General features: G+C 37.3%; 1 protein-coding gene across 5 annotated transcripts in view; it reads right to left on the reverse strand.

Moving 5' to 3' along the window:
- SFSWAP (splicing factor SWAP) overlaps window positions 1-24,864 on the reverse strand; it is a 47,389-nt gene extending 22,525 nt beyond the window's left edge. For 2 of the 5 annotated variants that reach the window (XM_057415010.1, XM_057415009.1), the window contains exons 1-13: window positions 24,543-24,864; window positions 21,931-22,100; window positions 21,264-21,401; window positions 18,313-18,398; window positions 14,489-14,714; window positions 13,931-14,046; window positions 12,932-13,067; window positions 10,043-10,280; window positions 9,578-9,709; window positions 9,147-9,240; window positions 6,716-6,890; window positions 4,036-4,269; window positions 2,375-2,565 (exon numbers count right to left, since the gene is read on the reverse strand). In XM_057415010.1, coding sequence (XP_057270993.1) covers window positions 2,375-2,565; window positions 4,036-4,269; window positions 6,716-6,890; window positions 9,147-9,240; window positions 9,578-9,709; window positions 10,043-10,280; window positions 12,932-13,067; window positions 13,931-14,046; window positions 14,489-14,714; window positions 18,313-18,398; window positions 21,264-21,401; window positions 21,931-22,100; window positions 24,543-24,802 — 2,196 coding nt within the window. In that variant the 5' untranslated portion in view covers window positions 24,803-24,864. Of the gene's footprint in view, window positions 1-2,374; window positions 2,566-4,035; window positions 4,270-6,715; window positions 6,891-9,146; window positions 9,241-9,577; window positions 9,710-10,042; window positions 10,281-12,931; window positions 13,068-13,930; window positions 14,047-14,488; window positions 14,715-18,312; window positions 18,399-21,263; window positions 21,402-21,930; window positions 23,822-24,542 lie in introns of those variants that run through there. The other 3 variants (XM_057415011.1, XM_057415012.1, XM_057415014.1) reach the window with 3 other exon arrangements.
- Window positions 24,865-26,733: the final 1,869 nt, after the last annotated feature.

The following is a 26,733-nucleotide window of genomic DNA, read 5'->3' on the forward strand; positions in this document are numbered from 1 at the left end:
TCATTATTCCACATTCGTTAGGGTTGGAAAGGCCCTTAGAATCATCAAGTTAAAACTCCCCTGCCATGGGCAGGGACGCCTCACCCTAGACCATGTCACCCAAGACTCCATCCAACCTGGCCCTGAACACTGCCAGGGATGGAGCATTCACAGCTTCCTTGGGCAACCCATTCCAGTGCCCACCACCCTCACAGTGAAAAACTTCTTCCATATATCTAACCTGGACTTCCCTTGTTCCACTACATTAAGTTTATGACCACTGTATATCAATCTTTGTTTCCTGGATTCCTCATTGGTTGCTCCTTCCCCCAAAACAGGAGATGAAACAGATTAAGTGACATTTTTGGTGAACTTAAATATTTAATTTTATTTGTCTTCTGCAATTTCCCCATTTAGTTCCATTGACCAAACTACAAAACTCATTTTACATCTCTCTCTCGACTTAATATACATATTTATTTTTTCTAATTACAGCCGTTGTAGTTACCTCTTGTTACTTTTGCAATCAGTGTTTCTAAATAGATTTCTCTTTCTAAAACATGACTGAAAATAGCTTAGAAAACCCCTGTGCTACCTGTTCATATATAAACTGATTTAGACAGCATGATGCAGCTTACTAGATCCTCACTGTATATAAAACAGAGGTTAACAAATACACAATATGATTTCACTTGTCTTTTTCCAATAAAATTCTTGACTCAAATGGGCTGTTACAAATAGGCAAACGAGGCAAGTAGAGCAAAAGGCAGATCACTCATTGGAACAAACACGGATGGAAGCTTTATATATATGGCAAATGAAGAAATAACCACATGAAAAACATTCACGTTTCAAAATAAACTTTTATATGCAAAATCTATCCACATGTATCTATATAAACGTATGTAAGTGTGTCAATAAACTAACTACACTTAGAAGGAATATTACTTCCAAAGACATTATGGTATCTCTGACTGTTCATTAAGATAGTTCTACCATTTCCTATACAAAAGTCAATTTCATTTTGAAACAGATGATCACTTCTGTGACATTTAAACATACATTTGAAATTCTAACTAAACCCTTTTATAAAGGAAGGACCCTCCAAACCATCTCTATTGGTAAGAAGTAATGGAACTGGTTACTTTAGAATTCTTATATACATCTTCTTATATACATCATTCTTATATATATCTTCTGAAAACTTACATTACCCTAGCATTATCTATTGTTGTTGATTGTAATGAAAATGGGTGCAAATGGACAGGAGAACTACAAGGCAGAAGAAAGACAGAAAGTCTGCCTCTGCCACATGACTATTTCCTTGTAGTTTTCTAGAAAGAAGCAGAGGGTTAGGATTTCTATCACAGCTATCAGAAACTGTTCTTCAAAAGTAGTGCAGGAATACTAACACTCCAATTTGATGTGCTACACAAAGACACTTGTTTATACTCTTCAAAGATCCTGCTGAACAAACCCAATGGATCAGGTCATTTCATGAGCAAGTAGGCATACTCAGTGTGCACACACTTCCAGTTCTCTGGGAGACAGCTAGCAGAATAATTAGCCTCCTCAATTATTTCACTGAGTTTGTTTTGACTCTTCACTGACTTTGCATTGAATAACATGCATACACGTATTTGTTTGAATTTTATACCGCTATCTGTAGGTTCAGCTTTATCTTAAAAATCCTACCCTTATAATATACCAAAATCTTTCGGAACTCCCATACTAAACTTAGACCTAAAAAAATAGAGGAAAACATCCTAACACTCCAAACTTTTAAGAAGCTTACATTAAATACTCAACTAACACAAAGATGACAAAGAACAACCATTATATAGCCTATCTTTCTGCCTCATATATATGGTTTTTCTTATGGATGTCTCAACTAGAAATCACACTGACTGGTTTACTAACTATTCATCTGTTTATACCAGTTAATAAAGTCAAACAACATACCACAGCAGAACAGTGCAAAGTAAGTGTTAACGTAAGCTGAGTTGCCTGTGAACTGTTTCCAAACTTGAAGATGTCTACTCACATCAAAATACACATTAAATAAGTAAATATCACAACAGATACGCAAATACTCTTGAAAGGAAAGCATTCTCATTCATTGACCCCTATTAGAGTTAAGCTTACAAGCTCATTTTCCTTTCTGTAACTGGCTGACCTCTGAATTGTGCATAATTCCTCTACCAGGTTTTTAATGACAAATGAGAGACATTTGTAAGATAACTAAAAAAAGATTATCAGTGGTTAGAATTAAAGTTTCTCTCCATTTAGAAAAGCTTCTGTAGCTCTTCAATTTTGTAACATACTATGAGAGTCACAATTTGTAGGTAAGATTTTTGCTAGCTCTACCATAAACAGAAATTTATTTCGTACTTACCTCATTACTGAAGGAATTCTCCTCAATTTTCTCAGTTTCTGCCTCTGCCAGAGGGTTTTTCAAGGTCTGCAGGAACAGCGCAGCTTTCCTTTTGCGCTCTGCCTGTAGCTGCTTTTCTTTTGATTCTTTGGAGGCCTGTGCAAGCTTCTCTCTTGCTGCAGCTGCTAATCTATCCTCTAGTTTCTGCTTTGCTAAGAAACATAATTAAGCACAAAGTTTAGAGTGAGTAATGCTTGGGGAACTTAAGTTTCCTCGAACTAAACACAACAAAACACCCCCTCCAACCATTTTCAAATGTAATACAGCCAAAGACATAAGGATCTACCAGCCTGAAACTGCAAAATTCCAAGCACCTTAATTCAACATGCCTGTTGAAAAGCAGTACAAGTAAAGTAAAACTATTTAAGCTTAAGGAAAATGACATGAAAGCCCAACCCTAAAAATTCAGGATACTCATCCTTTTGCATTTACAAAAGCTACGTAAAAAAGGAGCACTCTAAATTCAGAACCTTTTCCTTGTACTTGTTAAAGCGATGCAAACTCTCTATTTGCTCTTTCCACAGATCTGATCTTTACCTTACATTTTCCAGCCCTATTTATATACATCTTAAAATGGTTACATAAAGGCCTGCTCCCAAACTTTTCAGAACCTGTTTCACCATTGTTACAACCAAAAGCTATTGTGTGATTAGAGCAAATTAGCCATTTGATTTAAATGTGTACCTAACAGATAACGTGTCTAATCCTTTGAATCTTCCACTTCTGTTTTCTGTGCATGCACAAGACGACTGGTTTTGCTGTTCAACTGCAGTTTTTCTAACACACTTTTTCCAAGTACGTTTTACACTTCATTCTTATTATCACACAAAGTGTTTCATATTTGCTTTAGATATACGTATCACCATAGTATACTTTGTGTTACTGAAGTTTACAAAGGAACTACTACTTAGGAACACAAACCCCAATTTGAAATGAAAAATTGAATTCCTGTGGTATACACATAACTGTATAAGAAGTATTAAGTTTTTAAGCAGGTGAACACTGACAGCACCTCCACTTTATTAAACACTCTTTGCTGTGAAACAGCCTTGGGAAGGTATGAGGGAAATTTGATCTCTCTGAAAGATGGTTTCATTCAAATTCACACAGCATACCCTTCTGCTTTTACACATGTAAACACAGTAACAGGAAAAACCCATACAAAGACTTAATGGCCTTGCATTGTAAGTATAACAAAACATCAACAGGGTGATATTAGTCTCATAACAGAGTGCTGTGTAACTGAAAAACAGCTTGAAGCGTTTCATTCCTCTCTGAAGAAAATGAGAAATAGACATGCCTTTTTCTAGGTTATGTTAATGCAATCTGAAAACTAAAACTTTAGTGTTTTACTTGGACATTGTAACGGAAAAACAAAAATTCAGGAAGTTCATGCATTAGGGCAAAGTGCTCAGTTTCAATGTGTTGTAAGTTTGATTTTAGCTGATCAACCAGCGAAGTTTTCGTTCTTAACAATAAGCAGAAAACCATGGAAAAAGATTTCCGATTCTATTAACATGACACAGTGAATATTTAATATATCATACTTATTCACATGACAGTTTTGTAGTTTGCCTGAAAGACTCGATCTTTCCTTTTGTTGTCAGTGTAACATGGGATACCTTGCTTAGCTTCCAACTCCTCCTGTGTCAGTTGAGGTTTTCTTTCTTCAGTAGCAGTACAAGGAGTGGCAACAGCTGGAGTATGGTTTGAAGCATTATTAGCATTCTCTTGGCCTTCCTTGCCCTCTTCTTCCTCCTCATCACTGTCATCATCTAATTTTACACGGTTTTTCTCCAAAGGAAGAAGGTCATTTTCTTTGGCCTTGATTGCAAAGCTTATTGGAGCAAATGATGCTGTGAATGAACAAGTGAGATTTCATGCATCACTGACTACAACAGAAAGCAGGTTGGATTTCTTGACTTTAAAAGAGACTTGTATCATCCTTACATGATGCTAATTATTTTGGGGAAAAGAACAACACAATCTGTTAATTTCTTTTTTTCCTTATAAGAAACGCTGGGAACTTCCTTTGTCCTGTAAAGATCTATCTCGGCCTTTTTCTAATACTTCACTAGCAGCAGGAAAAAAAAAGCAAAGTGCTCTAAACCATCTCAGGAATTAAATTTCCTGAAACATGATATTTTCATATTCTGTCCCAAATAAATTTTAGTTTCAATACTACTACTTTTCCCAAATGAACAATCTACTCTTCCAGGCTTAAGATGAAAACGCTACCTGACACACTACAGTATGATATGGTCCCTTATGTGTCCTTCACACTAAACCAATAGTTTGTACAACAATAGCATTTGGCAGGCTCACTGAACAGTATTTAAAGACTTATTTCCATCTATATGAAAATTAATTACTTTGGGGAGTTAACAACATTTCATTACAAGAGATATAAATGCAAAAGCTAGGTAGTTTTCCCAAAATGTCTTAGCTAGTCTTGCTGTAGCACGACTGGTAGCCAACTATTCCTTTCAAGCAGCCCCTATTACTCCAACACAAAAAGATAGCACAACACATTCACACCAGCACAAAAGAAAATTAATGCATGTAAAAAAACGTGGAATACCACAATAAAAAGGAAATTGTGGATCATTTCAAGCTATGCTGTATTAATGGATCTTAAAAAAATATACATTAAGTATATCTAATATATAGCTATTATATAAAACACAGAATTAATCTCTAAACCATTTATCCAAAATGCAACTTCTCAGAATAAAGAATGGGATTTCTCACACATCTCAAAAAGAAGCAACCTACTATCATGTGGTCTGCTGCAATATTCATCTGCCTCAGGATGCCTTTTGCATGTATATCCTACAAGATTTCAATCAGGAAATTTAAATACAGTAAATTTCACACCAAGGTTTATAAAATATTAAGCTTTGCATCCTGTAATTCTGGGGTAAGGAAATAGGCTCAGAAATCAAGAACTCGAGAATTCCAAGAGAAGAGGTATTATAATGGGGATTTTCCAACTTTTCCATTATGACAAAACAAATCCTAAAATGAGATTTTACGGCTCAGAAGCAGAAGGAAAAAAAAATAAATCTGGTGCAAATGTTATGCCTATCTTGCAGCCAAGTACAGTATTTAGGTTACAAGTATGTGGGATTTGTACCATATTAGAGGAAAATAAGTTTATAGGAATAGGACTGTCAGGAAAAGATTCAATGGTTACATTCCATCATCTAAACTTGAGCAGATTACTATCATTAAAGCACGGGCTCCAATTTGCCACTTGTTAACCCAACAAGAAAGAGTATCATTCTGTGTTGTACATTACAGTCTCTTAATAGGGCATCTTTGAAGATAGGGAAGATTGTTCTTTCCCTGTGGACACTAATCAAGCTGCCCAGAGAAGAAACTGAAGAGTAGAGACAGCCAGACAACCACAGCAAAGATCCTGGAGCTTGCAACCCATGCAGAGAAAGAAATTGCAGAGAGAAGCAGGAAGAGAGAAAGATTCCAAAGGACCACAGGGAGCAGATAAACTTATCTGCAACTAAGAAAGCGACTGAAGCGGCAGGAAGGCAGTACCCATCCATGGGAACACAGGTCAAGACTGTTTTTTATGTTTCATGTTTTTTTTTCCAGCAGCTTTCAGTTGTAGTTAAAAGATTTAAGTTTCTAATTTTTACTGAAAAGAAGAAATTTTAAGATATCTTTTCCCAGTAGCCCAGGACTCAGTTCCCAGGTATAAATAATTGCTTGTCCAACTCAGGACACCAACAGCGTGTTAACTGATTTTGCCTGACTGGCTCTTAAGGGATTCTCCAATTTTGTTCCTCTGCTGCTATGACTGTAAAAGAAAAACATTCCATTTAGACATAAAAAAGGGTCTTTTTTTTCCAGCATGACTAATGTCCAACACAGGAAGACTGAACAACTTGAGCAATAACCCGAGTGTACTTCCTCCATATGTACGGTTTCAAATAAGACACTGCTTTTATTCAGAAAGAATAACTTCTTGCACAGCTTGTAACTGTCAAGTTTAAAATGACAAAAATAAGATTCTACTGGGGTCACTAATGAAAGCCTTCAACTTTGCCCAAAACTGAAATAAAAGAATTTCTTCTGTTAGACCATAAATACCCGATAGTATGATAAGAAAAAAATATGAAAGCAATCAAATTACTTACTTCAGTCCTTTTTTGAGGCTTCCAGTAAAAATATTTTCTGCACAAATTCTTTTCCCTGCTTTCCCTCATCTCTCCCCCACTTTCTTTTCTCTTTTAAGTATATACTAACAAATATTCCCATGCATAACAAATCACATTAACATACCTTTCACCAATTTACCATCACTGACAGTTTTAGGAAGAACATCCTTTTTAGTTCCTGGAACTCCCTTAGCACTTGTCTCAGGTGCATCTTCAGGTGCATGCTCATCTGCAAACTGAGCCTCACTTGGTGCATCACTGGCGGTATCTGCTGGAACATCTTCAGATGAAGATACTCCCTTTTCAAAAGAAATGTGCAAGCTTACTAACTGGGGAGTGCATGAAGAATTAATGCAGTGTCTGTGGACCTGCAATTTTGCCAGCCATTTCAGAAGTCACATTATCAGCTAATCACATAACATCTAATTTTACATCAATAAGCACTCATGACCAAAAGTCTGCGCTGCTTCATGTAAATCCACAGGCTGCAAGAACTACAGACCTACAGTAAGAATGTGCTGTTATTTCACAACAAAGAAAATGTTCCTCAGCTGGTACACTTTTGCCAACAGCTGTTTTAGAAACTGTGGTTTTAAAATTGGACACTAAAAGCATATACTTCTTTTCCAAAGTATATTCTTTTAGGTCTTGATCTCCAGGGTCCAGGACAAAAATCCATTAAAGTTAATTCACAGTGACAGAATGAAAGCTTATGAAATTTTTCCCTAGTGTACAATTGCATGATAACTTTTTTACAGAATCAGGTTTTACAGGGATCAACCCAGGTTAACGTGTTAGATTTTTTTCACCATTTTGCTCAAGTACATTGTGCCTATCAATGGTCTTTGTGGCACTAAATTGATACAGTACAGACGTGCTGAGATTTTGAAGCAAATAAAGAATTGCTGGTTCTACTATTACATGACTGAATCATTCAAGCCTACTTCTAAACTCAGCATAAAAATTTTAAGAAAGATATCGTAGAACGTATCTACATGGTGAGTCAGGAGTGACATTAAGTAATTCAACATTTCAATGAGCCTCTCATTAAATAGCTGGTTGCTTTCCACTGGCTGCTGTTAAGCATACTTGATGTTGAAATACCAGGTACTGAAGACAATCTCTGCAGCCATTCCCTGACCAGCAGAACTAATTTCTGAAAATCCTTGAAGGGGAAAAACACAAGGAAATCAAGGACTTCATCCTGTATTTACTGAAGCCCATATTACAATTTCTTATTAACTTTAATGGCCAAAAGGAGAACAATCAATTGCATTAGTTGTGTGTATGTACAATACTAAAGCATAAAGATAATATTGAAATCATTATTCTAAAAAATTAAGGAGAATGCCATTATCTACCAAACCATGCAGTAGGAAAATAGGCGTTGCTACATATAACCTCAAGGGATTTAAGCCAGCTTCTGCTTGCTTCTTAGCTGTATTCATTCAAACACTAAAAATGAATCCTTTATTATTACACTTCGGTTAGAGTACAGTTTTCCCCCAAAATAAATGTTAACAAGTCCTTATTAATTATGTAAGTATTATGAAAATTCAACTCACTGGTTTGCAAATAAAAAATTCTAGAATAACAGCACTGTGGTACAGGACAATTTTGCAACTACGGTAGGTTGTACAAACAGTGTTTTCAAACATTTTTCACTATTAAAACAAAATATTAGACACAAGCGTTTCAAACAGCAACTAGTATTGAATTTCTTCATTTTCCACAAAGCAATTTTGAGGAGTTTACCCACAGGCCTACCTTCTTCAGTTTAAGGCTCCCCAATCTAAGCCTTGAGGTGACAAATGACATAGGGCCTAAAAAAAAAATAGCTCTTTCCCATGAAAAGTTAACATCAGATAATGTATTTTTGATACTATTTGCAATTTTATTTTCAGCAAGAGAACAATCTAATGAGATTAGCTAACATGAGAACGGTTGAAAACAAGGATGCCAAGTCTGGATACCATCTTCTACTAACACGGACTAGAAGAAGCAAAACGAGTAGGAAACTGATGTGAGATTCTAAAGCTCCAGTATTGTTTCAGTCAATCATGTGAGGACTCTTTAACAAAACCTCCCACAGAAAAAAAAGTATGTAAGAAAAGTAGTCTAGCTACTGTGTTCCCGTTCTACAAAGAACCATGAGACATGCGAGAAGGCATGGCTGTTAAAAAGCTATACATAACTCTTCGGACAACAGAACACTAATCCCAATCTAACAAAGCTCTAAACCTCCACAAAGCATATATTCCCTTATCTAGAAGGCCAGAAGATTTTCAGGTTGTCATTTTATATTACAACCACACTGAGTGGTTTATACTAAAAAGCAAAAACTAAATATCACACCACCTTACATATCCTTATTTAAATGCTACACAAAACCAAAAAGGAAAAAAAAGGTAAAAAAAAAAGTATTCACATACTTTGCTGAACTATTTCTCCATAATTCAGTGTTCCATTTTTAAAACATCTCACTGTAACACAGCAGAGAAGCAAGTCCTTGTCTCACATTGCATTTTTAATAATGTTTATACAAACACACATACCTGACAGTTGTCACTGTTCTCTTTTTGAAGGAAGAACTGTTTTTTAAATTCATAATAAGCATTATACTGGTGCCATGGTTGCAGGAACTCAAATCTGTTAAAAGAAAACCAAGTATATGAAAGCACACATGAACACTGTAAATATCAACCACCCTTTGCCATCTGATCTTCTCTAGCAAGTGAAACAATGTTTAGAAGCACTGTAACTAAGCCTGCACTTCCAGAGGATACACATTCAGAACATGCTCTTTAGAGACGTTTTTGTTAGGTTGGTTGTTTGAGGATTTGAGCAATAATGCTTTGGCATTACCTTTAAGGAGGTCCCTGAATTTCAACTAAAAAAGAAAAATACTACTTCATATCCTGGTAGTATATTTAAAAATTGAACCCTCAACTTTTAAGGCAGAAGTTAAAATAACGTTTTCTCTTACCTGAGATCATTCTTGGCACGAACACTGGTTTCGAATTTTATCCCATTCCTAGCAACATACTCAGCTAACTTATCAATAACAGGTTGGATATCTGGAGGTGGAGGTATAATGGCAACCACTGGAGCGATTGTGCTGAAAATATCAAGAGTACATCACTTTTATAAACGGAACGTACCTTTCAGACTCTTGCTTTAACAATAACAACAAAAAAATTACATAGAGGTTTGCTCTCCATTTCATTATCCAGTTAAAATAACTTCATTTTCCATCATGCAAAAACATCATAGTAGGTGAGTGACAATAACCATGGACAACATCAAAGACCAAAATGAAGATAATCAGAGTTGGATGAACATTGGCAAATGATACTGAGGAGTCACCAGCAATAGAACCCTTACTAAATACTTCATATTGAAGTGCAGGAAACAGACCCCTCCAACTAAGCAGCAAATCAGTATCTGGTACCTTGTAGATGTTGTGGTAGAAGTCAACGCACTGCTGCTATCAGTTGTGTCTGGGGGAGGTGGAGGTGTAGTACCAGGGGGTGGAGGTACTGTTGCTACCCCTGTGGTGCTTGATACAGTCACCCCTGCAGGCAGTGCACTGTAGTATGTAGCAACATCTATTCCTGGAGGTGGAGGTGCGAGGCAATAGGTTCCATCAGGCAACATATAGTAACTGTAATACATGGCTGCCACAGTTGCTGTGAAAAGACACATTGAAGAATCATGTTCTAATCAGAAAAAACTCAATTAAAATAAATAAATCCAGTTTCACACAACACCCTAAGAAATGGTATCTAATTTCTTGTGTAAAAAAAAACAAACCAAACAAATAAAACCCACATAATTAAAGCAATTAGGATGAATAAGAAATATGTAGATTAAGGAACAGAATCAGAACATACTAAAGGTCAACTGGAAGCCAGAAAGATAGGAATAAAGAAGTGAACCAGAGAAGGCCTATTAAAACCTGACCTTATATGCAATCATTCTTCCCAACCTAATTCACCTCTGGCAGTTTAACTGTTAGAACTATGTATGCATTAAGAAATGTGAATATATTCAAAACATTGAGAAATTAAACCACTAGTATCACTGTATATATATATATATATATTAAACCACTATATCATTGTAGACAGATAAGCACCTACTTACTGAAATCTCAAAAAGACAGGTTTTGCAATTCAACAGTACTACAATGAACAACAAATTGGAGCAAGTTTTCCACATGAGAGGCTTCTCTAAGTCTAAATATTTATTTCTTGAGTGTAAAGGCTTATGGCTTGCTTTCTTTCAGGACAATATTTTATAATGCTTTAATTTACTTAACACTTTTAAATGGCAGTTCTTGTAAATCTAAAGATTTTCTGCAGAAAGTCATATAAACAGCATTCTTGTAAAATATTTCAAAGGATTTACAGTAAGAATTTACATTTCTGGAGGCAAAGTTTAATCAATGCATTAAATTAAAATGAATTATCCGCTTAAAAGTTTCATAAACATTCCTGTGTGGCAGTATTTACTTTCTTCAAAGAATAAGTTATCCATAAGTAGAACAGAATAAAGATCTGTTAGGTTTTAAAGACAGGGAAAGGAGCTGCAAACTTGGCTTGAACTGCTACTAAATTATTAAGTCCTGGTCTGCATCACATACATTCAGATTCAAAGCTCACATGAAAGTAGCCAGAAAACCGATGAGCATTATTCTGCAGAGAGTTATTCTGATTTTAGTTTTTCTTGAAAGAACCAGTAATTTTTAATTTGTCCACAGAAATCTCATTTCAGTTTTAATAAGTTTCTCTTAAGGTTCAGTTTTAAATAAAAATTACTTCTATGGATATTCCTCTGTCTGTATTACAGACTGACAACACTTGTAATCATTTGGGTTTCTGAACCTATAGTGTATCAAAATCAACTCAGATCATTATGGTAATACTTACTTGCAACAACTTTACTAAAAAAAACCACAAATTACATCATCACCACTAACTTGAAGTAACACTACTCATCAACTACAAATATATAGTACCATGAAACCTCACTGTAGTGAAGGCTACAATATGAATTTTCTTGTATTTCAATAGTATCAAACAGTTAAGTCCTATACATGAAAGCTTAAGTTTCATCTCTGTATTTAAAGAATCAAGAACTTCCAGAATTCTGACACCTGAAAAGAATTAGAGGCACCTAAACCCAATTCAGTTTCACTTCACCTTGCTGAGTTTCAGAACTTACAGAATTTGAAGGAGCATTATACAAGGTCTGCATTAAGCAGCTTCAAAGACCATGGAAATCAGACACATCCAGAGAAGTTAGAATAATGTTGCTAAAAATTTCATAGCAAAGCTGATTCTTAAAAGAGATTATAGACAGGATAGTATTTACACTCATCTCAATTGGTTCAAATCTAAGATTAGAGATTTCATAACAATTTGGAAATAGGAGAAAAGCTTGGTATTTTATTACCAGGCATGGAAAAAAGCAATTGAGCACACAACTTTCCACACTGCTCACTTATATCATCGCTTTTGTTACTCTTCTTCTAAAAAAAAAAAAAAAAAGAAAGAAAAGAAATAGAATACCTACTCCTTTACTACAGACTGCCCTCTGTAGCTATAGAACTTCAGAGTTAGTACTCCCTTCTTGATATTGTAATGAGAAATAAAATTTAAAAGAGCAATTTTTTACTTTGAAATCTGCATGTTCCAGTGTTTTATTTTCAAGATATATATTTCTGTGCACCAGTGCACAGAATAAAAGGTAAACAATGAAAAAAAAACCTAGGAAGTGACTATATAATAAAACTTATTTATTTACCATAAAACTATTTCCATCTTTAGAGCAAAATAGCACACTAAAACCTGGGTTTAACACTTCAGTCAGATCCTTCAATTTATCTTTGCAGATTTTTCTCAGCGTTAGGCACTCCAGCAAAACTGTTCCAAGTACATTTACCATCTGCAGCTTGCTTAACATAGTAAGCTTCTTTCTATGGGAATCTCATGAATTACTTTATAGAACAGTTTCATATTCAACAGTAAGGCATTCGTCAGGCTTCATTAAGAGAAATTGCTTGAAGTTATCAAAATACATTATGCTAACCATACTCACAGACTGGAGACTTGGCCCTCTGCCCGCCCACCCCTCTCCACCCCATTTGGTTTCTTAAGCAGCTAACAATTGAGAGACACCCAGTGGAAGAACAAACCTTCAAAGACTGAGGAGACTGAAAAAGAATGAATACCAGTTACAAACGACCAAGTATGAAGCTAACGTACTTTCTTCCCACCAGTATCCACATAAAATTCACCAAGACACATCACCATCTGCCTAATCACAATGCACTTACAATCAGAAGAATATTCTGCTTGTGATGTCTGTACAGCTGCCCCATCTGTTGACTGTGGTGTAGAGGAGTTATTATCTGATTGCGCTTTGCGCACCAGTGCAGCAAGTGGATGATCAGGGTCTACCACCTTCAAAGGCTAAAAAATAAATATTTGAGAACAGTTAAAAAGACTAAAATTTGAAGTATGTACTTAAAACAAGAGAGGATCAACCCAATTTGGAAAGTGAACTCATTGAAATTAACAGGCATCAATGATATTGTCCAAATACTGAAGTTACTGGTTTTGTAGCTCTCACATCAGAACCATCTTCTTTGAAAATTAGTGGAAAACATGACAACACAAAAAAAATACTTTAACATGAACACAAATCCAGGACATAAAATCGGGTATTACTCTTACTCATTTATTGCCAAGGCTGGGATAAGACACAGAACCTGACCTGTCTAAACATCAGACAACACCACTGTGATTCCTCTGAAAGCCTCAAATGTGTACAACCATCTGTCATTCCCATTATTCCATCATTGATCAAACTCAGAAAATAACATCCAGCAAAATTTACATTTAATGAGTAGCACATTCTGCTGAAACATTAATTCCCTGAAACTATGACTTCATGTCAACATTTTATCTTCTAAAACCTAAAAAGAAAAAACTCTCTCTCCACTTGTATACAGAAAGCATTAAATATCTTAATCTTTTCAGCTTCAGTACAGGTTCTGGGGGATAAATCCTTAAGTGATGCCCTCAATACCAGAGGGCATCAAAAATAGAAATATAATTCCTTTCAAATGGAAAAATTATGATTTAGGCACCAGAGAAAAGGTAACTTGAAAGTTTACCAAAACAGACCTAAATTACAAAGACATAGTCAGGGAATGGGGTGGAAAAGAAAAGAAGCTGGTAACTAAAGATCTTAGCACCTGCATATTAGAATTTTTGTGCCTGTAAATTAGATGTATTACAAGGTAGAAAGCAATTTCAGTAGGATCAAGTACCTTCATGAGCTCTTCAAGCCTACTGCATTTTTTAGATGCAAAGAGACTTGGATGCAGGTAATTTCCATCATCATCATCATCGTCATCATCTTCTTCCTCAGATTTGACTCTTGAGTCTAAATAAAAGCAATGTCCAAATTTTATGTACGTTTGCTATGGATTTGTATTGGGAAAGAAAAACAGTACAGGACAAGCATGCTTAAGAAACTACCATTTTCATAAATCTGCTTGTTCACCAAATCATAGATACAAGATGATACTGCTGGCTATCATTAAAACTAACACCTAAATGCACAGACCAACTTCCCACTGGAGTAGAGCTATACAAGTCTTTCTGAAAGCTCAAAGATCACAGCAGCTCTTGGATCTGAAAGTTTCCCAAACCAAATCTTTTAAAGATCTCCATCAATTTAAGCAAGATGTTGACTCATGACATCAATCTCAACCGCAGGATAACAGCATTGCCACTGCAACGCACCAAAAAGACACGGCTATTTTACCAAAACAGACCAGTAAATGTTTCAGTGATTCACACCCATTTGACAAACAACAACTTACTTTTCTTCTCGTCCACTTTACTTTCAGAAGGAGCAGCGTATCGTCCCTCTTTCATAGCCTTCTGAATGAATTTGTAGTAGGGATTGAGGTAGTGATCAAATCGCAAGAAATCAAACTGGGAGTTGCGTGCTTGCTTGGCTTTTAGCATAATCTCAAACTGTGCTCCCTGCTTGCAGACAAAGTTTGCAGTTCGTTCTATAATGGCGTGCATTTTTGCTGTTGGTGGCTGTGGGAGCAAAATAACATATATTTGTATTTTCATAAGCAGCTTGTGAAGTGGGAGCTAGAAACAGCAGTGGTTCCCTGCCCCTCTTTCCAGCTTTCTCTAGCAACTCAGTTTCATAATCAATTTCAGCTAGTGAAAGCACACCAGTGCTAAAAAAAACAGTCCCAGTCTTGCCTAGCTGCTCATTCATTCCCTTTCGCAAAATCCTCTCCTATCAGCACAACTATTTTGCCATTGCACACCAAATTGAAGAAGAGAACAAATCCTGATTGAGTTTGATGTAGCAAAAAATTATTTCAAGCCAGGTACATTCCATAGCCATACAGCCACTTCTGCGGGCAAAAGACAGGAGACAGAGATGTTTCTTAACACAGCTGTATCAACTTAAAGCAGCCCTACCTGACAATATCCCCAGGTGCTCTGAAGACTCAACATGCATGGTCTTCTCCCCAACCACTATCCTTTATTCTGTTACCACTTACTGTGCAAATATACTTCTCTAACTAGAAAAACCTGTTACTATGCATTTGCTTGGAAGGATCATGTTGCATCTTAAGCCCAATGTAAGAATTGTGGTTCCCATTTGCTGTTATGTTCCCATAAACTCAGTGCTCTAGTTCTTTATTTGTTAAAGTCAGTTCTCTAGTTCTTTAGCAATAAAACAAAATAGAAAATTAGTAAGGTTAGGCAGCATCCATGAAATCCCACCTAAGGAGCACTGTCATATCAAACACAAGTGAGTAGGACAAGAATATAGTTACAGAATGAATGAATTTCATCACTCGCTGTGTTTAATTTCATACTCAGCTTTGTTTTGTCTTGTGCTCAATAAGCTGTAGAAAATACATCCTCTCTGACTATAAAGATTGTTTCAGTTTTGCATTTTTATGTGACATTTCAATTTTAATTGGTTTAGATACAGAAGTATGTTGCAAACCTCACAATCTTTTTCAGAAAATTGGAAGGATGCAAGTGCTGCTCTATTTAGGGGGAAAAAGTGAATATGATCAAACAGCACATTTTTAGGAATTATTTTCAGCCAATTGGATCCTTTACTAGAACATGTTTAATACGGAAAATAATCAGTTGTTTCAAATTTTACTTGTCCCTCTAAAACACCAACAAAGATTATTTTAATTAGAGGCAATGAAGTCCTCAACAAACTGGTTAACATTTTGTGCATCGCCAGTTTCACTATTTAATTGTACATCAAGTTTCTCATTTCTGCAGCTCTTACACAGAAATACAAAATACACTTAAGGCTGAAAGATTCCTAAACAAAGCTGCAAACCAGCAAACGAAGCTCAAAGCAGACTGTATCCGAAATTACTAGCTGGTCTTGAATTTGAAACCAATGCCACTGTAAGCTCTGACAAACAGGCACTATGAATAAGAATATGCTTTTAATTGATTTTCTAAGTTTTACAACACCACTGGTCTACAAAACTTTAGAAACTTCACAGAGTGAAAAACATTAAATGGCATAGACACAGACACCATAAAATAATAAAACTGCAAAAACTTTAAACTGAGAGCTGTTAAAAACTTCTGAAAGACTTTGCCAGAGCAAAGAGAGAAACCTTCTGAAAAATACCCTAAGTCCTATCATCTAGTAAGATATTCTACTGCAATCTTTAAAATAGTACTGCAATTAAAAGTTTTTCGTGTGCGAGTCTCCCTTACTCCCTAACTGATGGCTAAGCAACTATCCTCCAATTTTCAGCAAGCCACTGGCACTCCGATTGGTTTTCAAATTCTATCCTGTTCCCAAGCACTGCATTTTCCTCCCCCAAATGATTCAGCATTTACAAGTGTCGTCCAACTGCCATGACCATCAACAAGGGCCATGTCTTTCACTGACTTAATGAACTTAAATGTTCATTAGCAGTAAACTCAGGAGAGACCTAGACCACCACTCTGCCATTTCCACAGATCAGCAATATGTCTGGACACCTCTTCCAATCACTTGTGGACAGACATAATAGCGATGGAATTTACGATGCTTTTCTCTCTCCTTTTTTTTTTTTTAAGGTTCAGTGAAGAGTTTTTTTAGACAGACTTGTAAAACCTCAACAATAACATACCAGGCTTCTATCCTTCAGACCAACCAAAACAAAAAGATACAGAATAAACACATTCAGTGGTAAAAGTGAATGACTTGACTAGACCAACAAATCAAGGCTTGAAAAAAAAAAAAATAAGAAAAATCCCACAATTCACAATCCAAGGTCAAGTATACATTGCCTGAGCTGCTGCCTAGATGCTTTGTTTTTTCTTTAAAATCAAAACCAAATATGCCCACATACCCTTTCTGTTCATTTGTATACACTAAAGTTCAATAGCTGACTGAGAAATTACTTCAGTAAGCCTCACAGTGCATTCTGCAACTTACATATAAAACAGATCTGAAGTTACAGAATAAAATTTTAACAAAGCAGCTATCTAAAATACCAAACATTCTTTCACTGGCAGTTACATTTTGGAAACAGCGTGCAAATGTTAAATAAGCAGCTTCTCACTGAGAACTCAACATTCTTCAGTGTAACTCATAGTTTAAAGGCAGTAACATATAAAAATCTTCCCTGAACTCAGAAGTAGGCTTTTAAGTACTTCACTAATGAAATATTAGATTGTAAAGAAAAGCAGAGGAAGTAAAATCAGAGCAGATAAAGTTGCACATTAGATATGTTAAATAGCTCTTACTTCATTTAAAAAATGTAACAGGATAAAAATTTTCAATTAAAAGCTAATGAAGTAGAAAAACACTCCTACACAAATAGTCTTTGTTCACTATTAGTTATTCTAATAGAATGCTTTGAATTTTTACTGGCCCAGGTTATCAAGTTCAGAAGACAGCCCAAATATAAATTAACACTTTCATGACCACACAATAGGATGGAATGTTATCTGATTTTCCAGTATCTGTCATGGAATTTGAAGTAAATTGAAAATCCGCAGGGTTACAACTGTACTTAAGCAGGTGACTGCTCAACTCCCTTCAGGAAAAATACGTGAGTTGCAATGAAATTTAAACTTTAATATGTGGCAAATTCTGGTAACATCACATGGAGGAAAGAGCTTCTATATGCTAATACTTCCAAGTTATTTCAGAATTTGGTATAAATAAATTATTGCTTTTCTCCTTCATAGGCCAATCATAAACACAGCTTTTATATTTAAGCACTTTCTATTCCCTTCACACTGGGACTCAATTAAACAGAATCCAGAAGAAATCTTGAACAGAAGCAATATTTTGTTTTAATGATCCTTTACATTTGGTATGTCAAACTTGACATCTCAGTAAGCATCCATTCCAAGAACAATTGCCCTTTTTTCTGTATTATCTAAAATAATATCACAAGTGATAGTAAATGCACTTAGCATAAGCACTGCAATAATTTCAGTGTGAAAAAGAAGATTCAAGGGACTTGAGAGAACTCAGAAATTCAAGAAATAATATTTGAAATTCAGCTACTATTTTAGATTAATTTAAAATGTACCACACTAAAATTAATGGGAAAAAAAGCAATTCAGTAAAGCACCATAAACTCCTTGAAAATTGACAGAAACGTAGGTTGCATTAAACAGACATACATACCAATTCCACATCAGAAGGTACGTTCAGTCCCGGGGGAGCAACAAAAGGCTCTTCATTTTCTTCTGTGTTTTCTGCCTGAGCTGTTTCTACAAGAAAGGGCAGAATAAAATACTATAGGACAAACAATGTCAAAGTACTCACGTTAACAAAAAATTGTTAATGTAAAAAGATGTGCAATCAAGAAATTTATCAAATTCAAGTATAACCAGCATTTGCACTGAACACATTTTAGTATGATTACTCTTCCTGGTGTTGTGTGATTTATTACGATTATGTCTTAAGAGAGGTATTAGAAAAACTAAAACCCTATTAACCTTTGCCCTGACTATGGTATTGTAGACAAACAAGTGTCGAATCAAATAAGAAACTTTCATTTTCACCAATATTACTCTTTGGTTTTACAAGAAAACCCATGCAAATTTAAGGGGAACCATTTTCAATGCACTGTCTGGATCCTTTCCTAGCAACAACTAAAATATTAGATATCCAATATTTCTAAAGCTGTTAAAACTCATATATCTGGTCTGTTTAAATTCAGTTCTGTGTTTATCAACCATTTCAGCCCACACAAACAAACCTAAAGCACTTTCATCAGCTTCCTAAGCCTAATGGAAATTGTATAGGAATGCAATAGGGAGGCTAAAATCCACTTTCACCACCTACAGAGATAAACCAGCAGTTGTCTTACTGATTGATTAAAATAAACGTTGCCATTCATCTACAAGTTCAGTCTAAAGTTGGTATGGTTCATTTCCTATCAAGTTTAACATACCCACATATTTAACACATTTTTCACATGAACTACTCATCTAAAATAGTTACTCTTCTATAGAGACCAAATTGTATTACATTCTGCTCATTGGTATATCAGAAACATTCCTCTGAAAGGATTTTGCTTCACAAATTTTCATTATAACTGAAATGGAAACTTTACTTTTTAAATTAACTTTCGTATTATCTATTCTACTAGCTTTAAGAGAAATGTATTCTAGTTTTATCATAACATATGAGATAGCACAAACTGCATGAAAACCTGATTATGGAAACTGTGGACATAGCAAAACAGCCTAATCATCCATGAGATGTCACAGCAATTACTGCACACAGGGTCTTATCCATGCAAGAGAGTTAACTTTTATGTTGCTGTCTGGTGGCTTGTTGAGGACAGGGTTATTTTTTAAATGAACCCAAATAGTTCAACTCCATAAAGGCACACAGAGATTTTAGCATCAAGGATAGGAGGAAGAAGCAGCAGAAAAAGCAGAACAGGACTGTTGCTTTTGGCAGCAGCTCCAGCTAACACCTGAAGTGTTCACAGACCTACAGCCTGTAATTCACATTACTTTTATCTGCATCTTCCAATACTGGATTTTACTCTGCTGGGATTCATAAAAAAAAAAAAATATTAAGAACTTACAGCTCTGTATTATTGGAAATTATTACCACATAGCAAACTATAAAAAGCCTGTAGAGTTCAACGACAGAGAAAAAAAAAGAATCAATATTATTACTGATGTTTCCAACTCACTTCAACCCCAAGTACTTTTTCCCCAACACTATCAAGTGTTACAAGAAAATGCTCCATTTTTATCCACCACTACTAAAAATTTTCTAGAAGATAAAGAGTTTGGTAAAAAAAACCTCACACTGAGACAATCTTTCAATGACCCCCCCCATGAGGATCTCTACTTCTTATCAGCAGCACCAATTTTCACATTACACCACAAGAGTCGGTAATAGCTTAGCATGACACTTCTATGCTGCATCAAATATTAATTAATTAAATATTAAGTTGTTGGAAGACTGGATAGTTCTCTTTCTCCTAATGACTAATGCATTTTAGCATTATTCCTAAAAACTTGACTTTGTTAAGGCTGAAATACATTATTTTAGGTATCAGTCTAGGAAAGCAAAATAATGCTGAGCAACCCAGACACAGCTTGACCTCACAACAGCTCTCTTACTAAATGAAACTGAAATGGTTTGTTTTTCCTTATACACGTGATCAAAGGCAGATTCTGTAACATTATGCACATTTTCCATCAGTTTTGCAACGGCCTCCGACAATACAGACACCCAGTAAAGGTTCAACAGATTTGTCTTTTTAGTGACTGAGAGGGCATTTGCCTGTTTAGTCTCTAAACAGTAGAGAAAGATGGGGAAGCCAAATCACAAACATATTGTTCTCTACCACCTCCAAATTTTTATGAGGCTTTTCCCTATGTATATGTAGATCCACACAACACGAAAAACACCCATATCATAAGAATACTCAAAAGAAGTATTTTACACACAGAGAACTTGGAACCTATCTGGCTATGGAATCTACCAAACAAGTGTGAATAAAACAAATGAGATAAAGCCCAGAAAAGACAACACAATTCAACATCAGTATGAAGAACACAGGAGAAACCCTTGGTAGAACACACGTGGCATGGACACTGCCCTAACACCACCTCTCACGGCATAAAAAAAACAACACTAAATAAGCTTTAGCACCTGTAAAATGATCCTGCATTACAGCACTCAACTCAGTAAAAAGAGAGAGCACATCTAATACCACAGTAACTCACCAATACGTAATTAAGACAACCCAATTGTTAAATAAACAATCCTTACTTTAGTAAGACATAGTTCAATAACACTTGAAATCCTTAAGTCTTCATGTTAAAAATGTAAAGTTACTGTAATTAAAGATGGGAATATGAGAACCTGAATTCTGCACTTTTTAAGATCACAGAGAAGGGCACACTATGTTGAAGACAGACTCAACAGTAATTAGGATGGCAAAATCTAAACTTGCAAAAATACATATTCTTATCTCAAATACTTTCAGATTTCTACTTGCATTTTAATGAAACACATTTTCGACCTTCAGCTGCAGCTGTGACAGACACAGAGGTGCTATGTTCTTGCTCTCAATTAACCTTTGCTATTTTTTCCCCCCTTACCTCTTTGTTTTGCAGGCTGATGTTCCTCCTCCTCAGTGGGTTCTGAAGGGTCATAATAATCACTGCCATAATGGAATCCCACTGCATTATAGGTACCATCCTCTGCCAAAGCTTCACTCAGTCTTTTATATTCCTCCTCTTGAATAAAAATGAAATTACCAAGCATTAGAACATATTTAAAAGCCAATTCCTTAAAAAAAAAAAAAAAGGGAATTTTCCTACTTTAGTTTTTAAATGGGAAGTTTTCACCTAATTATTTTACCTTTTATGCTAAAAACCAAATAGAAAACACAGCATGTACATATGCTATTTATTTCTTCCTGAAGAGATAAAGGCTGCAGGTTAAAACATTCTAATGTAGTTATGCATACAAGAGCACAGAATTTCGTTTATACAACACTAAAAATGAAGCCGAATGTGCTTATTTTGGGGTTTTGGGGGTCTGAAATCCCAGTCTGCCCTCAGCATCTGGGCAATTTCTGTGTGGATCTATTATTAAACTATCCTGAGGTCCTCTCACATACGCAAAGACTCCCGTTTTTCGAATCCACTGGGTACTGTCAAGATAACATCAGAAAAAAGAGAGTATAAAAATTAGGAGTAAATTTAATTTCATAAATATTTATTTAAACATGTGCTAAACTCAGGAAGTTTCCTTGAGCAATACCTTGCCTCGCCTCCTCCTCAAGCAAGTCCGTATGCAAGGCTAAATACCTCTCTTCATCACAGAGGGCTTCTATTCTAGCTTCCTCCTCAGATAACTGATAATCTCTGTTCCATGTGGAATATTCAGCGTCATATTCAGAAAGGTCATGCAGGTGACCACGTCCATCGTACCTGCAGGATGAAACAGCTGGTCAATACAGAGAACTTAGGGCTTGAGTTTAGGTGACTACTTAAATACTTACCCATTAAAAATGAAACAAAAATACTTATATGTTAAAGTACATTTCCTTTTAGAAGTTAAGTTTAATTTTGCTAATCATTTGTCACCAACTATTGAAAATTTAATAGTCTAAATTCCTCTCAAAGAAACTAGTAAATTATTACAATTAAAGGCAAAGCTATCCTTTAATAGATTTACGTGGGATCCATTTCCTTAACAGCTCTTACCGTACGTGCTTCAACCAACCAATCAATGTCACTTGCAAAATACGTTTTTCTGGAAAGTCAAATAGCTTACATTCACACAAACCCGAGTACATAAATACCTATCCGTAAGAACCAAACGGTCGAAATTTCCTCGCTTCTTTCTGCTAGTCCCGAACTCTCAGGAGATATCTTCACCATAGAAACTTGCGTCCATTGGAGGTAAAATCATGGCTAGGCTCGGCCCCTAGCCATTTGGCTGAGGAAATAAGTTCTGGGTTATGTGATAGAGAGACACACATACATAGGAACAGTAACATATACATGCAATTTAAGGAGGTTCACCGTAAAAACGGCAAAGATCAATGATGTACAGTTCCTTTCTACTAAGCAGAAATCATTTTATTTGCAGGAAAAGCACTGCATTGGGATAATGTTTTCAGAGAAACTGATTGGAAAGTAAAGTGACAGTAAACTCGACTCCGCTGAGGTGTCTTCCCACACACAACTCTTGACTTGTGCCAACTTGCTAGACCAAAAACAAAGAAAGTAAATATTCTTATAGCAAAGAGTTAATGAAACACGTAGGTCTGGTTAATCAAGCTCTGTCCACAGGCAAACTTCAACCCATGTCTTCTCATAGCAATGTGCTTTTCTCAAAATGGTGAAAAAGAAAACTTCCTGCTGCTGGAGATAAAAGGACTCTAAGCCTCCAAAGGAGTCTGTAAGATTAGTAATTGCAAGCTACCTTAATTTACAGATTTGCGTTTAGATTTTTCAATATTATATGCACATACATGCACATACTTAGTTTTTGCTCCCAGCAATTTCTTTAACACCTGTAAATTGGGTTACTGTTGCACAGGATCACAAAAACAGCCTCTACCTACTAATGAAATTGGTCACAAAAGTGATTTTGCTTAGAAATGCGCATCATAACACTTCCACTCTCACCTACATAAGAAACTAAACATAGCTAAAAACATTTGTTTGCTTTTTCACATCTTTGTGTGCATTTCAACTTCACAAATTAATTTTAATCATAAACATCATTAATGGCATAAACTAATTTAGGGCCCTCTCTTTTTTCTCCAGTCTTACAGAAGGAAATGAAAAGATGTTCTCTTACTGATATCTAAACCAAATGTAATTGTTAATTCAAAAGAGTAAGAATCAGGTACAGCACCAAAGCAAGATGAAACTGAGGGAGCAAATATCTATAGTATGTCATGTGATCCTTTTCAAACCAAAATCCTTCCACCTTTCCCACTGAGGTTTTCAGGGTCTGCCACAACTCTTAACTTGTACTTTCAGTGCTCCATGCAAATATACCCAACCTGACTTCCAATTTTCCCCCTCTCCAGGAAAATACCCAGAAAATTCATTCTGAATTGATTTATTTCTAAGTCCCACCCTACATTGCTGAAACAACTTAAGGAAACCAGAAGAAACATCAAAGCAGATTCTGTTCCTCTCTGGCTCTGAACCTGCACCTACTGCAAAACAACAACAAACAAAAAAAGCCACTCCTGACAATAAATTTGTAAAACAAGCATCCAAAATCAGAGCTATTCTGCCCAAGTGCATCATGGCACATGGAAAAACTTACTAGGCCAAGAATTACTTTTCGGGCATCCCAACAACAGCCTCCAGCCGGATTACATAGGAGAAATAAGAAAACACCATTTCCCCACACAGGGATAAATACCTCTCTGCTCTTCATACTGCACTGTTCTCTCTTAGAGAACACTTAAAGTGCCTAAGATGTATTCCCATGCACTAAGGCTCCCTTGGTTTCCAAGTAAGAAGAGATGATGTGGTTTGCATTGAAAACGAAGAGACCATTCCTCCTCTCCACTCGGCCCTGCAAACCCTAGCCTAATCAGTGCAGCAGATAGGCCCAACACACACCATGTGTCAGGAAGGGACCTTCCCAACACTACCAAAGCAGGAACCCCGAGTTCCCACTGCCGAGGGACAGCCCTGCAGCGTTACCGAAGCAGCACTCGAAGCACTCTATCAGGAGGAGCTGCCCTCCACCTCTACAGTGAAGAAACTCTCCACAAGTTTGCCAGAGTGAGCCCTTTGTTCATCCCCCGCCCTCACTTGCCCAACAGCACAAGGGGAGGAACAGAAAGAGGCTATAACAGGAGATCTCGCAGCAGAGTCTGGGGGTTGTGTTACACCGACCTATCGATCATGATCTTGGGGTCTCCCATCCAAGGAATAAGGTGTCGCCCCTGCTCCTGGTACTGAGCCTTCTCATCATCTCGAAACAGCTTGCAGGCATAGCCGAACACCAGCAGCTCCACACGGCTATTCCCACATCCACCTCCTCCTCCACCTCCTCCGGGGGGCCCCGGCACCGCTCCCCCGCCTGACAACAACATTAGGGGCGGCGGGCCTGCTTCTTCTGCAGTCCGTCGAGAACCTCCGCCCCCTCCGTACATCAGCGGAGGCTGCGGCGAGGAGGAGGAAACCCGCAGCAACAGCGACTGTCCGAGAGGCGAGTCCCCCGCGACACCGGGCCCGCGCTAAACTCCCCAGCTCCACAGCACCACAGTCGCCATCACCCGAAACAAAATGGCGAAGCTTCCGCTTCCGCTGGTGGAGTAGAGCTCGGCCGGCTTCCAGCACCCCGCAGATTCGTCGCTTTTCACAGCCCAAGTGGAAAAATCGAAAGAAAAAAGCGGAGCGATGCGGAAAGACCTCCGCGCTGCTAGCAGTGCAGCGCGGCGTCTGGCACCAACACCCCTGTTGCTAGACAGCAGGGGTTCTAATTCCGCGTGTGTGACGAATGTGCGTGACGAAAGCGCGGAGTCAAGGGAGGGGAGGGGGCGGGCTCGTTGAGGCGCCTGTCGTGAGGCGGCCGGGGTGATGTCTTTGCCCCGGGGGTTGTTTCGGGTGATCGGGTCTTTCGTATCTTATCCCGGCTGCAAATGTGTGCACAGCGTTTAGAAAGAGAATGCGGGAGGCTGCAGGGCGTCTGAACGCGAGGCCTTCGCGGTGTCGGTCACGCTGTAGATAAGCACCACAGGGGACTGCCGGAGGGGAGCCAACGGCGAGGGGAGCAGTGCAAAGACAAAGGAGATGGCGGGGAGTTAACGGGGCTAGGCAGAAAGAGCTGATAGAGCGGGAGAGGGGTCTCGCAAGGTGGTTGTGGGAAGGTGGAGTAGAAAGTGGGAATCGCCTTAGGCCGCACTTGGGAATTCCAAGGGGAAAGTAGGCCTGGGAGTGTAAACTGGAAGGGGGAAAGCTCTGGCGCTGAGGAAAGTTCTAAATAAATAAATTGGACTGTTTTGGGCACATTTGTGTAATCTGGGGTGAGATTTTCAATATTTTTTACCTCAGGATTACTGCTTTCATCACTCTTCAGGAAGTACAATGCTTCCAGTACCTAAGGGAGGCCCATTGGATGTCTGGGGAAGGGTTTTTTACAAGGGCCTGCAGGGATGAGGGAGAATGGCTTTAAACTGACGAGGTTTCTATCAGATACAAGGGAGAAAGTATTCCCTGTGAGGGTGCTGAGGTGCTGGCACAGGGTGCCCAGAGAAGCTGTGTTTAAGGCCAGGTTGGACACACAGGCTTGGAGCAACCTGCTCAGTGGAAGGCATCCATGTCTGTGTCAGGATGGAACTGAATGAGCTTTAAGGCTCCTTTAACCCAAACCATTCTACCATAAGTATGAAGAAGCACAGTGGTTTGCATACTTCATAATAAAATTTTGTAAGGAAGCACATTGTGTTTTGCAGTTCACAATGAGAGTTAATCCACAGCTTTTGTTATGAGGGATTCTGGATGCCCATAAATACAGGCAGCGCTGCTGGGGTTTTCCTGTGTGAACAACTTACTGGTGTCATTGTGCATGAAGGACTTAAGCATGTAGAATCGTGTAAGAAGAGCAACTCTCAAGCACTGGAAAAGAGACAGCTTGCATCAGCATTTAGAAATGCCTGCTTACCTTGTCAGCTTACTGACAGAGGAATCTAGAAACTACCTTGGACACTGCTTTATTCATATGGAGTTATAAAATTGAACACAGTAATACATGGGATTTCCACAGTATCTTTCCAAGTGAATTACAAAATCTGAGTAGACCTTATCATGCTGCTTATATGTGTGATGCATATACAGTTTCACCTGCCATTCCATGTCCTACAAAAGATGCTTTAAAATCTCCTAAAGTTAACATCTGTGTCCTTTGCAATGAATATGTGAAAATTACCAGTAATTATCAGATACTTCGAAGTTGTCAGTGAACAAATCTTCTGAAGGTAAATGCTTCAGACATATCCTACTGCTTTGTAAAAAGAATGACTAAGTTGTTTTAGTGAAGGGAGAAGCTCTGAGTGTACCATGTGCCTTTGAGAAACAAAATACA

The sequence above is a fragment of the Pezoporus wallicus genome, unplaced genomic scaffold (genome assembly GCF_028554395.1).
Source record: "Pezoporus wallicus isolate ANWC-B61680 ecotype Strahan unplaced genomic scaffold, APGP_CSIRO_Pwel_v1 contig_8047, whole genome shotgun sequence".
Classification (NCBI taxonomy): Eukaryota; Metazoa; Chordata; class Aves; order Psittaciformes; family Psittacidae; genus Pezoporus; species Pezoporus wallicus.